The sequence below is a fragment of the Armigeres subalbatus genome, chromosome 2 (genome assembly GCF_024139115.2).
Source record: "Armigeres subalbatus isolate Guangzhou_Male chromosome 2, GZ_Asu_2, whole genome shotgun sequence".
In the NCBI taxonomy this organism is placed as follows: Eukaryota; Metazoa; Arthropoda; class Insecta; order Diptera; family Culicidae; genus Armigeres; species Armigeres subalbatus.
Window position 1 is genome coordinate 75,378,541 of NC_085140.1, and position 16,727 is coordinate 75,395,267.

Consider the following 16,727-nt stretch of genomic DNA (forward strand, 5'->3'; position numbering starts at 1 on the left):
TCCCGAAGTGACATTTTTGAAATTGTAGATTTAACAATCCTATACTTTCTACTGAAAATCACTAACTGATTTTCTTAATTTTACCAACGTTTCTTTGACTTTTACCAACGATTTTTTTTTGTGTGTACCAATATTCAGAACATAATTCATTTTAATTGCCCAATACGTTTAAGAATTGTTTAAGTCTTGAGACGTACCTGGATCGGTTTTCAATTGCTTACATTTGGATCTAGTTTTCATTCCTTGCAACTCACATATAACCGGGGCTGCAGGAACTGTAACCGCCTTATCACTATTATTGTGATCTGCTTCCGTACTAGATAGCTCAGAGTCGGTTTCTTTCTGACCCTCACCCTTCGTATAACGCCCACGCTCCCACTGTTGTAAAAACTTGTTCCATATCTTCATCCACCAGTTCGTTTGTATTCTCCGGAGTTGTCTCATTCAAACCCTCCGTGTCAGATGATCGCGGCGCCGAATGCTTGACCAACACAACCATACCACCTTCACCCGGCTCCGTCACAGATGGGATAGAGCCACAAGACTTCGTTCCCAAAAGAGTGTCTCTGTAGCTACTCTCTGGTAGCACATGTTCACTGCTGGACCCAGGAGCAGTAATGCGATGTTCAACTGTTTCTTTTCGTGTACACCCATCTGCACTTGAGTCATTACAGTTTTCAACCGCTGCACCAACACTTCCTCCTTCAGCAACAACAACAACAGCAGTAACAAGACCCACCTCTGCGACAGCTTCAGCACCAGCAACAACCTCACCTACTTCTCTAGCAGCTTTACTCATTCGGATATTTACCGATGACTTTTTCGGACAGTTAACCTTGACATGACCGGACTCACCACAAGAAAAGCACTTCACTCGTAGGCCATCATAATAAATGCGAGCCTGCATGTGTGCAACATGTACGCTAGCTGGGATTTCTTCGCACTCCCGACCAAATCGGATAACCAGTTTCGATTCCATACCTCTCACGCACCATGTGGTGAATGATGCCATACTTTTGGAACTCCTTCGCAATGTCCCTATCTTCGACTTCTGGTGGGAGTCCAAAAACTCTCACGTATTTGAATTGCTTCCCACCGACCGAGATCGCAATCGACTTCTTGTCCCCATTGTCATACTCAAAACTAATAGATGCCGGTAGTCTTGTGACGGTTTCCATCAAAAACTTTTCTTCACGAAATTTTACAAAGATCGAGAACTCTTTGCCTTCTCGATACATGGATAATAGCTGGTCGCTAGCGATTCCATTCAAGAATTGAAACACCTCTTTGTCTTTGAGAGCCATCAGCTCACGTCCGAAATACATCCGCATGGTGTTCGCTCGAAACCCTATGCTCGCTATTGTTTATTTCTCTTATTGTCTATTTCAATCCGCTTCACACACAAATGCGTGCGCTTTTTTTATTACGAAAATCACACTTGGCTAATAGGTATATACCACGCAAAAAAGAACGTCCGAACCGAATCGGTCGACGACACCTAATATACTGCTCTTGACATTACTTCTCCACCTCACACTACCAAGCAGCATCACGGTCCGACAAGTCCTCGTAGTAGATATAAATTGCCGTTTGAGGTGCACCCATAAACGCTGTTTGGGTGTAGGTGCAGTCCCCTCCAGTAGTTGGACCCTGGTTCAGCTCACTTTGTTTTGCGCCTACATCCAACACCGCAAGCTTCACTGTTGGCCTTTCATAGATGATACCTGTAGCTGTCTGTACGACTACCGAACGTACTTGTCCATGTGATGAAGTCGTGACTGAAAGCACTCGACCTTTCGGCTTGAAGTTCCTTGCCAACTGAGCATCTACCACAACGTCCCCAACCGCAATTGTTATCGATGGTAGATACACTGCTACCCATAGCCGCCAAAACCAATTTGCCAAAGCTTCCGATGCCTTCCAGGATTGTTGAAGTGTCAGCGGACAATCAGTATACGGAACAAGAGATTTGGACCCGTTCGAAGATCACAACAGAAAGTGGTTGGGGGTCAACGCTGGTGAGGAGACGTCAGCCCGTACGTGTGTCAGTGGGCGGCTGTTGACGATATTCTCCCCCTGGATTAGATAGCTTCTAAACACTTCTTCTGTAGGCACTCTCTGGGGTTTAACTGCAGCTGGAATCTTCTTTATCGATTGGATGAGACGTTCCCAGCAGCCATGTGAGGTGACGCTGGAGGGTTGAATGAAACGCCACGATGTTGCCGGAGTGGTGAAGTCAGTCGTCAGCATGTCCATGTCTTGGTCTCTAGGTCCAGGTCTCCTTTTCTGCGCCAACAAAATTCGTCCCTCGATCGCTTCGAATTTCCACGGGAGTCTCGCGACTTGCGAAGCAGTTCCTAAAGCAAATGATACACGAACTAGTGCTCAGCGAAGCGGTAAGTTCGAGATGTATGGCCCGAGTTGTTAGGCATGTGGCGATCAGTCCCCAGCGCTTCTCATGACGGCGACCGATCAGGACGAGAAATGGACCGAAGAAGTCCACACCCACGTATGAGAACGCCTTCGAAAGAGGTCCCATCACTGGTGCTTCAGGTCTTGCACTGGTGATCAAATAGGACTGACATTCACGACGCACTTGGTCGCAAACTCTGCGCACTCGAGGAATATAGAACTGGTTACGAACTTCGTTCACACAGGTTTCATGGCATTGATGATGGTAAACGCTGATGAACATTATCGACGATGAGACGTGTAGTGGGATCTTCTCGCGGGAGCACGATAGGGTATTTATCACTCTCGTCTACAAAGTCACATTTGCCTAGACGACTGTGGATTCGCACAGCGGTTCTTCTTATCCAGACGGCAGCTGCCTGTTGTTATCACTACTAACTCTCCACTGGATGCATCATCTTGGGCTCGCTGAAACTGAAACACCATCCCATCCAGTTTGAGCCCGCCTGATCTCCTGAAGCAGTACCTTAAGGTACATCAGGTAGTATGCCATTAGCGTGCGTAGTACATCCCTTTTAGTAGGGTGTTTGGCGCCAGACTGTATTTATTTATTTATTTATACGTGATACTCCACCACATACCGAGAACCTTTTGCATAGCGAGCATTCATCTCCATGGACTTCTCGGACTTCGGATTTTCTCCAAGGGCCTCGAGTACAGCTGATGAATTCGACACCCAGCTCATCATGTGCCAGCTTGACTGCCTCTTCCACTGTGTCAACGCAGCAGTGGGTTATCTGTTCTCGAATCGGAACGCATTCTTATTGAGGGCGTGCAGCGCTGTGCTTGGCGAGCAGATAGCACCAAACGTGACTACTTACATCACGTAGTCACTTGGTTTTATCGTATCTTCGCTAGCACACCACAAGATCCGCTGACTATGTTCATCTTCAGGTCACATCCGCACCTGATGGAACTTATCTGCGACATCACCTCCTAGGCCAATTCGCCGCTCTCTGAACTTGTACAGGACCGGTGGCAGAGCGTTTGATCTGGCCCTTTTAACAGTACGGAGTTGAGGGAGACATTTCCGAAAGTTGTTGCTGAAGACAATGCAAACTTTCCCCAAGCAACCAAAAGTTCACATTTTACTTAAATTTGTTACTAACCGAACCAATTAGTTCTCTCTTGGTTCACATCGAGTTCCAAGCACCTTAACAGAACTTCAAAGCTCACTTTTGCGCTCCAGCCATACAAAAAATTACTTAAAATGCAAGCTGATTAAGTCAAAACATCCCATCTTATCCGTACTTTTGGTTGCTTGGGTCCCCGGCTTGTTGAGGTTGAATACTGGGAAAATCGGTTGGTACCAGGTGCGACTTCCAGTTACTCGACACTCCTCTGATGTCAGCTTATGGATATAACCCTTGCTGACGTAGTCTGCCATTCTCGCTCTCAATCTTTCAGCTAACTGTGGTTCTCATTCCATTCGCTTCGTCAACCAGGGTGACCATATGAAATTTTCCCAAAGGAGGACAATTCACCAGAATCGTAGCGAAAAAGGAGGACATTTGATCAAAAAGGAGGACATAAAAAATATCGATCGGTTTTTGTTTTTAATATGATTTGTTAGACTTATGCACATTAAAGTTTAGTGGAAGTAGTTTTTGTAAGTCGAGGCAAATACGGCATCTTCTTCTACTTCATTAACATTACATCTCCAGATGGAACATTTCCAACCCTCATTACTCAAGTCCAGTGGATTAAAATGTACTGTCTTGAACTGTAAATCTGTTGATGGTCACGTGTTGCATGTGTGACGGTCATGTAACACAAATTATTGTAGCATGACAGAAAAAAAAGTCATGAGCTACCGTGACAATTTTCTATGCGACATAATATGTGTCACAAATGAAACTAATTGAATATAATTTTGAAGGTGATGAACGCATCACCAATGGAGCTAAATATTAGAAAATAATACAGTTAATATAGCTGTGCTCGCTTTTTGTGCTTTCTTTACGCGGATTTTGGGAGTTATAAGTTTAATTTCCTATTTTCCGGGTATTGGCCACCCGAAATGAACAATAATGACAATATTATGAAAACTCGAAAGATGAACGGTTTACGCAAAATTTATACAAAATGTTTTTTTTTTCTTTCACGCGAGTAAAAACCACTAGAAATCGATTTCGTTGAGCCGTTTCTTAAGTTTATTTTAAAATTCACGTTCACGTATTATCGATATTGATTTATTAGCTTTTTTTGGCGTGCATCTTTTTCAAAACCAATTAGGACCATTTGAAAAAAAATCCAAGCAATATGACCATAACATGTGTCCTTGAAAGTGTTTATGCTGATATTTTTCCAAGAAGTATGCTGTATGTGCTGACGACGTTCGTTCTCACATTAAAAATTCTTAGCTAACATCTAGCGTTGACTACGACTTCAGTATATGTGCCTACTATAGTATCAATAAACGGATCGCTATCCTGAACTGCAATCAGGTTACGAGTTATGCTTCTATCAATCATTCCGTTACCACGATCTATAGTGCCGTGATCCGAGGGAACATTGATAATTTTTTTTAATTGTTTTGTACATATTTCCTCCTCATATTTTTAAAACGAGTACTGCTACATGTATAACGTATTAGGCAATTGTTCTTGATTATTTGATAATTTTAAACTGGTTTAATATTTTTTTTATGGAGTTTTTTGACTCTTCAATTTGGGGTAACTTTGATCATCAAACGTTTCAATAATTTATCTATGTATAAAGCAAGCGTCGGTAAACGCCTTAAGGTAGGCAATTATAGTTGGAATGCATCGATTGTTTGGACAAAGGCATCATCACCGCTAGTGGAATTAGGGGTAACTGGGGTAATATGCACCCCCGGTGCAAAACGACTTTTTGGCATATTCGGCTATGTTCCAGGAATATTTTCATTAATGTTTACTACTGGATCGCTAGTTCGAGATCCGAACTACATGCGCTTTAGTAAATACTCTGGAAAATGTATTAAAATGGCAAATGGGTCGTTTTGCCCCGAGGGTGCATATTACCCCAGTTTCCCCAACCTGGGTTTTCAACAATAAAAATCAAAATTTTGAAATTTCAACCAAGAAAATAAGATTACTTATCAAACAATTATACGTACGAGCCTATTTTTTTTTGTTATTATATTGGTTCTTAGTGCTTTTTTTTTTAATATATCTAGAAATATCATTTTTTACTTAGATTAGATAATCAAAAACAGGTTAACAAAACAGGCTCGAATAGTTGAAATATTAAATTATTTAAATAATTTTTAAGTCTGTAAACACGTTCTTTTTTCAGAGCAGCAATAGCTTTTAAATATATAAGAAGTGTCTCAGCGTTTGACGATTTATTGTTTTGAGAAATCTTACTCGGGATATAAAATAACGATACACTCAGTACGAAAGTGAATTCTCCGGGATTTGAACCCCCTCCCCTATGAAAAATTGTTACATTATAAATTATTTTTGTTCTGACCCCACCCGCCATAAGCCTTTACGTAATAAGTGTGCAGCCAAAGCAGTCAAACGAAACAAATTGTTTATTAATTTACTTTTTCTATAAGCATCATAGCTTTTATGACTGCTCAGAACATTCATTTTGCACTACCATCATAATAGATAGCGATACATTCACAAGCGGTACGAATATTGTCACATGATACGAACGGCTCGTGGGTAATACATTCATTGCCATGAATGGCATGTGTCTACAACACTATAATTGTCGCAAGAGAATGTTGTGTAACATTCTGTCCGGTACAAACAATGTGACATGATAATAGCAGCAAAAATGTACTGTACGAATCACTGCTCAAGTCCTTTCCAATTTTTAACTGCAACCACCATCTTTATAATAGGAAAATGGTAGCTTCAACTAATTAAAAGATCAACAATGAACAAATGTTGAATATCCTTATGCTGGCTTTTTCGGCGATATTACACAGAATATGAAAATTTTTAGCAATAAATAACATGTCAACATTAGATCTCTAGTAGACCAGTGAAGATTTTTTTCAATGCCATTGAGAATCACAATTTAAGGCATGTGAATGGGTATGATACCGTTAACTGTACGACCATTCCACAAAGTTCTCAACTGAATAAATTTAAAACTGTTTGCATTTAAACAGAAGGAATCCAAAACGGTTTTGATTAGTTCAGATTTCCATTCCATTATAGGGCATAACTTAGCGACTGCTCTTTGCGTCACATATTCAAGAAACGTACCGTGCGATGCGTTCAAAGGGACATTTGATGGGTGAGAAGTATATGCATTTTTTCCTAATCCATTTTTTACAATTCCGATTCTTTTTGATATCTTCAACACCTGTATTACTGTAACTCACTGATTTCTATAGGATATTCACATTGAACTTATTCGAAAACCTATGAAGGAAAATATGTCTTATTAGAAACCATAAAAGCATAAACGTGTGCAACGTTTTTTTTTTTTTTGCTCCGGATGGATCTCTGTTGTGGTATATACTGTTTTCACATAATATCTAAAAAGGAGGACATTTTAGTGCAAAAGGAGGACATCTGATTTTTAATGAAAAAGGAGGACATGTCCTCCTTTAGGATACCATATGGTCACCCTACTTGGGGGTGACCTGCTTTGTCCGAGCGATCCTGCTTTCTTCTTGTTCATTCACGGGATTATCGTTGATTGGCGGCTCCGATACGTGAAATACGCGGAAGAGATGTGGGTGGGGGAGCGTCGTGTAATGAAGTTCGTGGACGAAGGGTTGGCACTATTGAGGCTCTTGGCGGGGGCATCGGCGTTTGTGGTGGCGACAGGGACGATCGTGTAATTGACTCACCTGTATTTGCTGTCGGTGGTATTGATGATAGTGGCAGTTGTGGAACCGGATTTGTAGCTGGCGCTGGCAAGCAATCCGCGCATTACATTAGCCACGTCTTCATTAACTCCGACACAGTCGAAGTGAAACCACTGATTACATCGGTCACAGCACGTGATTCATCCTTCACCGCCACACACCGTCTTCTTGCACACCGCCAAAGGTGATCCTATGCACCCGTCTCTCGAATACTCCGAGTGCTTGCAAGTTCTCCTCGTGCATGGTCTGAGTTTCATGTCCGTAGAGGACTACCCTTGGTACCGGTCCTCCACAAATTATGCAACGCTTATAGGAGGAGGGGGTGGAGGGTTGATCAAAATGTGACGATCCACACAAAAGTTTTAGATGTTTCATATAAAAAGTGTGACACAGGGGGGAAGGGTGGTTGAAAATGCTTATTTTTTGCGTTACGTAATTAATGGATCTTCCCTAAGCGTTTTTCACATGACATGGCCGGGATTTCGGCCATAATTTCGCCGATTCTCGGTAAAACTTTTACCGAGATTTCGGTAAACTTTACCGAGTCGTCGGATATCGTTACCGAGATCTCTTTGCCGAGAACTTTGCCGAATTTCGGTAAAATTATGACGAATTTTTGGTAAAAGAATCGCTGAATTTCGGTAAAAAAAAATACCATGTGCTCCTGATGAAGTTGAGAGTTTTGCAGTGCCACGAATCGAGTTTCTAATCGCTAGTCCCTTCTTTGTTGCAGTGGTCTTCGCCGATTGTTCCGGTTCGTATTCTCTTGCTGATTGTTTGTTGCTGTTTTTTTAAAGCTGGCTTAAAGGGCCTGGCACCAACCCCTTAAATTTCCGGTGGACCATGGTGCACTCTTCTTCTTTTCTTCTCACTGGCATTACATCCCCCACTGGAACATTGCCGCCTCGCAGCTTAGTGTTCATTCAGCTCTTTCACAGTTATTAACTGTGAGGTTTCTAAGCCAAGGTACCATTTTTGCATTCGTATATCATGAGGCTACCGAACCCACCGCAGGAAGAAGAAAGAACATGAAGAACAAGTGATTAGCGAGGCGCAGGAAAAATGGAGCAGAACGATATGCGGAGGTTCTATGAGTTCTATGTCAATGGCATGCGGAGAAAGACAGCGCCATCTCCCGTCATGTGCAACGACCAACAAGGGAATTTGCTGACAAACAAAACCGAAGTGGCTGCCAGGTGGAAGCAACACTTCGAGACTTTGTTGAATAGTGGAAGTGACGGTGCATCGATGAGCAGAATAAATATTAGCGACTATGGGCAAGCTGTGGAGGTTGTAAAAAGCTGTTAAAGAGCTGAAAAACAATAAGGCTGCGGAGAAAGACCAGCTCCCGGCTGAACTTCTCAAACATGGCAGTGAGCAGCTTTATGTAGTTCTGCACCATATTAAGTCGAAAATATGGGAAGACGAGGAATTGCCTGCTAGCTGATTGGACGGCCTCATTTGCCCTCTCTTTAAGAAAGGGCACAGACTGGAGTGCGCCAATTACCAAGGAATAACTCTCCTTAATTCGGCGTATTGTCTAATCCTGAGACAAATCCTTGATAAATTTCGGGAGTACAACTTGCAGACACATCATCTGTTTATTGATTTCAAGGCGGCGTACGATTCAGTGAAACGGAATGAATTATGGCAAATTATGCTTGAACATGGTTTTCCGGCGAAACTGATACAGCTGATTCGTATAACGTTGGACGGATCGAAATCAAGTGTAAGGGTTGCGGATGAAATATCGACGTCATTTGTTACCTTAGATGGATTAAAGCAGGGTGATGCACTTTCGAATCTACTGTTCAATATAGCGCTCGAGGGAGCGATTAGGAGAGCTGGTGTGCAAAGAAGCGGTACCATTATCACAAAATCGCATATGCTCCTGGGATTTGCGGACGATATCGATATTATCGGGATTGATCGACGTGCCGTGAAAGAGACTTTTATACCTTCTAAGAGGGAGACAGCGAGGATTGGACTCACGATCAATAACAGCAAAACGAAATACATGGTCGCTGGTAATCAACGTGGGTTCTTTTGTGGTGGTGGTAGCGAAATGGTGCTGGATGGTGAAACATTTGAAGTGGTAGAAGAATTTGGAACATTAGTGATGTGCGAAAATGATGTTAACCGCGAGGTGAAAAGGCGTATTCCAGCTGCAAATAGGGCTTATTATGGACTTCGTAACCAGCTTAAGTCCCGTAGTCTGCAAACGAAAACAAAATTCGCGCTGTATACTACTCTGATTCTTCCGGTGGCTTTATACGGCCATGAGACATGGACGTTAAAGGAGGCTGATCGGAGAGCTTTCGGAGTGTTTGAGCGTAAGGTGCTGCGAACAATACTCGGCGGTTAACAGGAGAACGGTATCTGGCGGCGCCGCGTGAACCACGAATTGTACCAGGTGTATAAAGGGCTGGATTTTATTAAGCTTATTCAACACGGCAGACTACGGTGGGCTGGTCACGTTGTTCGTATGTCGGAAGAACGTCAAGCGAAGACAATATTTAGTAGAGAAGCCGGAAGAGGCCGCAGGCTTCGTGGAAGGCCGCGTACACGATGGCTTTTTGCAGTTGAAGAGGACCTGATGGCGCTCAATGTTCAGGGCGACTGGAAGCGATTGGCCCAGGATCGAGTCCAGTGGAGAAGGATACTCCATTCGGCGTAGGTTCATCGAAGAGCTGTAGCCCATCAAGTATCAAGTAAGTATCATGAGGCTAACACGATGATACTTTTCTGCCCAAAATTACCTAGACCGGCACCGGGAATCGAACTCAGCCACCTCCAGCATGGTTTTGCTTTGTAGCCGGGCGTCTTACCGCTAGGCTAAGGGGCAAGCCAGAGTAAACGCGAGGAGCGATGCGACGCGACGCACGAAAAAGAATAACAATCATTATCAACAGACTGTCAAATTGGGTCCTAAAGCCCTACCTCGTTTATGATTGCAAACGATAGTGCATCGGTCAAGAATACTTGAACCGTTGTTATAAAAATTCTGGTAAAATTCTAAATCAGTAAAAATAATATTTTTGTGTTTAAGACATTTTAAGACAAATTTTGGGCTGTGCAACATTTCAGAACGAATGAACCATCAGCCCAAAACGTCAGCCCCATATATTAACTGTCAAAGGTTGAGTCAAGTGCCCTGTGGTGTTTTGCTAGTGCGTTTGAATCCGTACGTCAAACAAGACCGAAAATGTCGAAGAAGCATTTTTCATCTATTTTTCAATTTCAAATTAAACAATGTTCTTTTCGATTTTTGAGCCGAAAGAAAAACTGACACGTTCAGGATGATTACCTTCATCGTTCCCTGAAAGAAAATCGAATATCGATTCTTCATTTTAGGACCCAATTGCACTGTCGCGTCACGTCGCATCGCACGTCGCGTTTACTCTGGCTTGCCCCTAAGGAGGGCACCATGGTGTACTATTTTGCTTAAAGTCCCTCGCTGGCACTCGGCATGGAGAGATTTACACTCTGGAGAGAAACAAGCTCCCCTTCCCCATCAGCATACGCCCTGGGTTGATTACCTGATCTCCTCTAAGATTGCTCGTATCCCGGCCAGCACCACGGGGAGGTAGGGATAGGAGGTGCTGGGTAAGCAGCTAGCCCAAGCAGGAGAAAATATCTCAATAACACCGAATTCTGATATTGATACCTAATTATTTTATGAACTTTCCTTGCATAAGAGCAGAGGTAAAATACCAAAGGAGTAATACCCAAAATTAATATACAAAATACTTTGCATAGCATGCTTTGTTATTACAGGTTATTACAATACCAAATGTATGTCAAATTATTATTCGTTTGGTATTAAAATACCGAAGCAAGTTATGCCTGAAGTATTTTTCATATTAATTTTTGGTATAATTTTTTGGTGTTTTATCTATATGCAAGATAAATTTACACCAATTTTTGTTATCGAGGTCGTCGCTCCTGTTCGGGAGGGATCGCGATATGGGGTCTATTTTATTTCTTGTCGTTCAGGTACGCGAAATACCAATAGTACGCTTTACCCAGCATTTGCCGTGCCTCCGGGAGATAATGTTAGCCCTGAATGTAACGTGTGCTCATCACGTGGTCTGAAGTCAAGTTATTAAATATTATTATTGTCCTTATTAACGAGGTTTTCGGCCCTCGAAGTGTCCTACATCCGAAGCAAAATCCTACGTCCGATTCGCGGTTATGTCATTACCCACTGTTCGTTTTTTGATGAGTAGAATTCGACTCAATTATGAGTAGTTCATTCTTGCGTGTAAATTATCCCAAATTTACTGTTCCTCTTTTTTGCGCCTAAAACTATGCAACAGGGATGTACCATCACCGTCGTTTTGTTGCGATTGTTGCTACTCATCTCCATACTGTATGCAACACGCAACACGTAGGAATGTTTGACGGCAAAATCGAATTGTATGGTATAGCAAATCACCAAATCAAGCAAAATTTTTCATAACGACGTATGTAACAAAAGTAAACAAAACGGGGTTTTCAATACAACGTGACAATCACACGCGGCTTTATATAATACGCATCGATTTTACTGATTTCAGATCTTAAAATTCTTTAATTCGATCTTTTTGCGAATCGACGTATGTAAAAATTTATATTTTTGAAGTCTCACTGTTACATACGTCGCTTTAACATATGGGAACTGAGAGCGACCTATGTAACAAAAAAAGCAAAACAAAACAAAACTGCAGTTGCGTCAATCGTGCAACTATGGAAAACCGACCAATGTACACCGACGTACGTGTAGCATACCGGTGTATGTATAATTTTATCGTTTTTCACAGTGAATTTGAATGAACTGAGCTTTGCTGTGAAGCACGCTTATTACGTGTCATGTAATGATGCATGCCAGCGGAAAAAAGTATTGAAAAAAGATTTGGTTTTAAAACAGTTTTAGAAAAAGTTTTGCCAACTTTGTGCAAAGGATTTCTCGAATCCTCATAATTGTTACATACGTCGTTATGAAAAATTATGCTTGAAATGAAAACAGCGCACTACTTCCGAAGTTACAGGTTTAATGTATGGATTGTGAGAAAAATCCAACTTCGTTAGCGGCTATAATTCAGAATTGCACTGAATTGATAATAATTAAATTAGGGCGAAACGACAATTTATTACTTTGTGAATTTGTAACAGAAAAACAGAATAATTAAAATTAAAAATTAGATCTAAAAAAATACTAAGCCTGCATTTTTAAAGCAATTTGATTATCTGGATAATTGTATCTATCTTGTCGATGTTTTGTATTACATTGATGTAAGTGAAGCTATCTCGTCAATAATATAAATAGGGGCAGTGTTGTAAAATGTCATTTGCATTCGTTTGTATAATTTTCCCAGAACTTTTTTCAGAAGGTAGCTATCAATTCATGATGTATGACAAACTTATAGCTCTTAAATGTGCCTACAACTTTGTCTAACAAGACATTGCTGTAAATATGTAATCTAGGCGTGGGAGGCAAAATATCATTCAAATGACATTATGTCAAATGACACGTGACATTTTGGAGAGTTTTCACTCTCCAGCCTCAGATGTTATATTTAGAGCAATGTACCCTTGGACAAAAATATATCCCTACTCAAACGTTATGAGTACATCTAAAATTATGGAATAAATTTGGCTTCTAAAGAAAGTTATGAACAAATTAGTCAAATGACATGCAGATAACATTTTACAAGCCTGGATAGGGGAAATGACGGCTTTGGCAGGTTTTGCTCTGTTATTGTCAGGGGGGTTTTTGTCGACCAAATTTTATGAAATTTGGCCACAATATTCTTTGATATGCAAAGAATGTTTAGGCCAAATTTGAGCACAATAATAGATAGAACAAAACCTGCCAAAGCCGTCATTCCCCTAGATATTACATAGTTGAAACAATAAACATTAGCTCCACAAGTTTTTTATTTATTTATTATTCTTAACAAATACAACGGAAGTAACAACATTCCCCACTGTGCCACCAAACTTGAACGTCGGAGTAGGTATGACCACATGCAAATCGAACTGATTCCGGAAACTTTGCACCAACTCCTTTTGCGTCCAGTTGCAGGAAGTAACAATGAACAGTCCGTCGTCATGCAGCAACTGCACCACGCTTTTGATGTACGTTTCTCTCATCCGTTTGGAGTCGTCTGGATGCAGACTAACGGCGTCATACGTTCCCTTATCGTGGACAACGTTGAATTTTCCCAAGCCCGCCACCTCAGACTCATCCAAGAGATCCACTACTTTGTAAGCAATATCCAATTCCTGATCCTTAGCAATCGACTGAGCCAACTCTATCGCTTTCGGGGAATAATCTACACCTGTTAGATTTGAAAAGCCTTCGCGGGCTAGCTCAATCAGCATCATTCCGTTTCCGCAACCTATGTGTGTTCAATGCAAAAATAATGAAACGATCGTTACGAATGTTACGATAGATTATTAGAAGCAACTAACCCAAATCAATAATTGATACGTCCTGTTGAATCCGGTCTTCTTGCTGACTGATCCATCTGATTATTCGAAGCTGACTGTCCTCGTCGAACCATACTTCCCCCACATCACCGTGGTCCCGGTAGTTTCGTATTTCCGTTTCATAACTTGCCTCCCAGTAGATTTTGGTGCCCAGCTCGGAGCTCTCCAATTCTTCGATTTGATCTCCCATTCTTAGGATCGCTTATATATAGATTATGTTCCACGAAATCACTGTACTAATCACTTATTGAAAATAGATTTATAATCAATGCATATTTCGTGAGACGCCTGATTGGTACAATCATAACAGCACCAGGTGTGGAGCAAAAATAAACCAATACAACTGAATTTTACGACTCTTGCAAGAGTGCATGCGGCACGACTAAGGCCACAGTAGACTTTTTGTGTTTAAGCACGGAGAAAAATGAAAAAGGGAAATAAGCCATTTTATGAGACAGATTCGATCAGCTGAACATCGGGAACATCCATAAATTACGTTACGCTTAGGGGGGAGGGGTGATTGATTGAAGTGTGACAATCCATACACAAAGTTTTGATGATTCGTACAAAAAGTGTGACATAGGGGGGAGGGGTTTGAAAATGGTCCATTTTTTCGTTACGTAATTAATGGATCTTCCCTTTCTATAAAATGGCTTTAGTTCATTTTTTATTCCTTTTCAAAAAGATTTGCTAGAAACGTTGTTTATCAGGAGCGTGAAAAGCCTGTCATCCTCGGTACAATGGCACTCTCTCACTATTAAAAATCCTCACATTTGTATTGAAAAAAATCCAAAGAAATGTACAAATAAATTTATGTGTGCGTTAATAACCACCCGCTATAGGAGAATTCACATAAAGGTTATTAGTTAATAAGTTATAGTTAATGAGTGTTTCCACATATGTTTCCACATAGCCATTATGTGGGAAATGCTATGGTCAAAATTTATGTGTGCCACACATATCTTGCTTAACTTTTCAAAAGGACCTAAGTAACATTTTTTCATGAATCATATATGCTATGCGAATTCACATAGCCGTTATGTGGGAGATGCTATAGTCAAAAATCATGTGTGCCAAACATAATGGATATGATTGGATTTTTGTCAGCGTATCACGCAGAAAAATTTACGGTAGACTCAAACATATTCTAGGTAAAATCAAACAAAGTTTCAGTTTGTTCTGGCATCAAACATAAATATGGTTATGAACAAACATATTGTCGCAATCAAAACAAACGTAAATTATGTTTGAATCAAATATACATTTTCAGTTGTTTCAATCAGCGGATTGTTTAAAGCAAACATACATATTATTGTTTTGGTTCGGCCGCTAAAAATATTTCCCTATCAATTCTACCAATATTCATATTCTGGTAGCATTAGTCTACTAGATTTCACATATGCGCACGTTCATACATCATTTACTTACCTTTTTGTACCTAAATTCATCCTCATCAACAATTTAGAAGCATTGAAAACATGCTTCCACTCTTTTGCTGCTGCTTTATGGTGCAGCTTCCGAGTTTTTGTTTACATCTGTAAGAGCTAGCGAGGGGCTGCTCACTAGTGCATGCATAATACAAACAGGAATTTTATTTTGTTTTTAAATTAAATATGTTTGATTTAAATATAGTTATCTGTTTGCAAACAAACATGAATATTTTTGATTCAAATGGATGAAATTTGTATCCGTGATAGATAAAGGGTTCTGTTTGCTGTTGATGCTGCTAATTTTAAGCGATTGGCTCCTAATGTATTTAATTAGTGCTAACTTTCCCAAAGAACCCATATTTTTTAGACTCTTTAACTATTTTTAAAATCAAAAACAAAATGAGCATGAGCATGATGACCGTGCAATTCGTATTGCTACTCCGTGATCGACCAGAACAATCGCAATTGCACAGGGAACCAATGGATGGAAGCATGGGATTTGCTATGCACCCTCAATGTGCACAGTCCGAGAGCTCTAGTATTTTTGGATGATCGATAACGGCGCTGGCCACGTCCTCACGGTCATCGGGGGATGGGAAGGAATTCTCGCGTGATTTTTGAAAACGTCGTAAGTCCAAAAGAGAGGCTCTCTTTGTTTACTTTCTCTTTCGATTATTACAAAGCCATACTAACATTTACATTGGATTTTCCAGTACCGATCTGAAGAAAATAGCTTTATCTAGTGTGCTGAGGTGAAAATATTGCAACAAATTTTAAACTAGCCTTGATATTAGCAAAAGAGAGCGTAATGAAAGAGAGTCTCTCATTTAGACTTACGACGTTTTCAAAAATCACGCGAGAATTGATGATGCAGTTGTAGAGTAGTTAGGAATAACAAAACAAATAAAATGAACTGTTTGATGCAATATCATTATTATAATAAATATATACTAAAATACAAACTAAGATGTTTCTCGTTACAAATCCCATGTCACGAACTTCATGTCACAAGACCATCTACACCCAAAATAAAAATCAAATCGTTGCAGAAGAGGGAAACAAAAAAACGGTTGCTATAGTAACAAGGGGAACAGAGTCTCCAGGTGGCAAGTCCTCGTCTATAAAACGGACGGTCATCGGAGACCAGAGTCATTCTACTCTCGAACGTCATATCGTACGCTTCGAACAGCCAACCGATCCCAGCAGGCTAGGAAACCAACGCGGACTCATCAGTTGCCATTGGCAACCATCACCCACCAGCGGAGGACGTACAGGCGACGGATAGCATTACGGAGAGGCACAATCCAGCGAAGAGGCAGATTGCCTGCCCACTACCAAGCAACGAACTATCTCGTGGACGAACCCGATTCCGCGGCGCGCGCAAGACAGCCCCCAGCGGTCGCCATAACAACGCTTCAACGAACGACGCGGACGGCGTCCATCACGACGAACTACCTCGCGGACAAACCCGATTTCGCGGCGCGCGCAAGACGGCGTGCATTCAGCGGTCGCCATAACAACGACGCGGACGG

At 41.2% G+C, this 16,727-nt stretch overlaps 1 protein-coding gene across 1 annotated transcript; it reads right to left on the bottom strand.

The window, feature by feature from the left end:
• Positions 1-13,174: 13,174 nt before the first annotated feature.
• On the bottom strand, positions 13,175-14,083 carry LOC134214552 (EEF1A lysine methyltransferase 2). The gene is made up of 2 exons (XM_062693905.1): positions 13,748-14,083; positions 13,175-13,674 (listed from the first exon to the last, which is right to left on the bottom strand). Exons 1-2 carry the CDS (start codon positions 13,953-13,955, stop codon positions 13,214-13,216), a joined length of 669 nt encoding a protein of 222 aa, XP_062549889.1. The 5' UTR covers positions 13,956-14,083; the 3' UTR covers positions 13,175-13,213.
• Between the last annotated feature and the right edge of the window lie 2,644 nt (positions 14,084-16,727).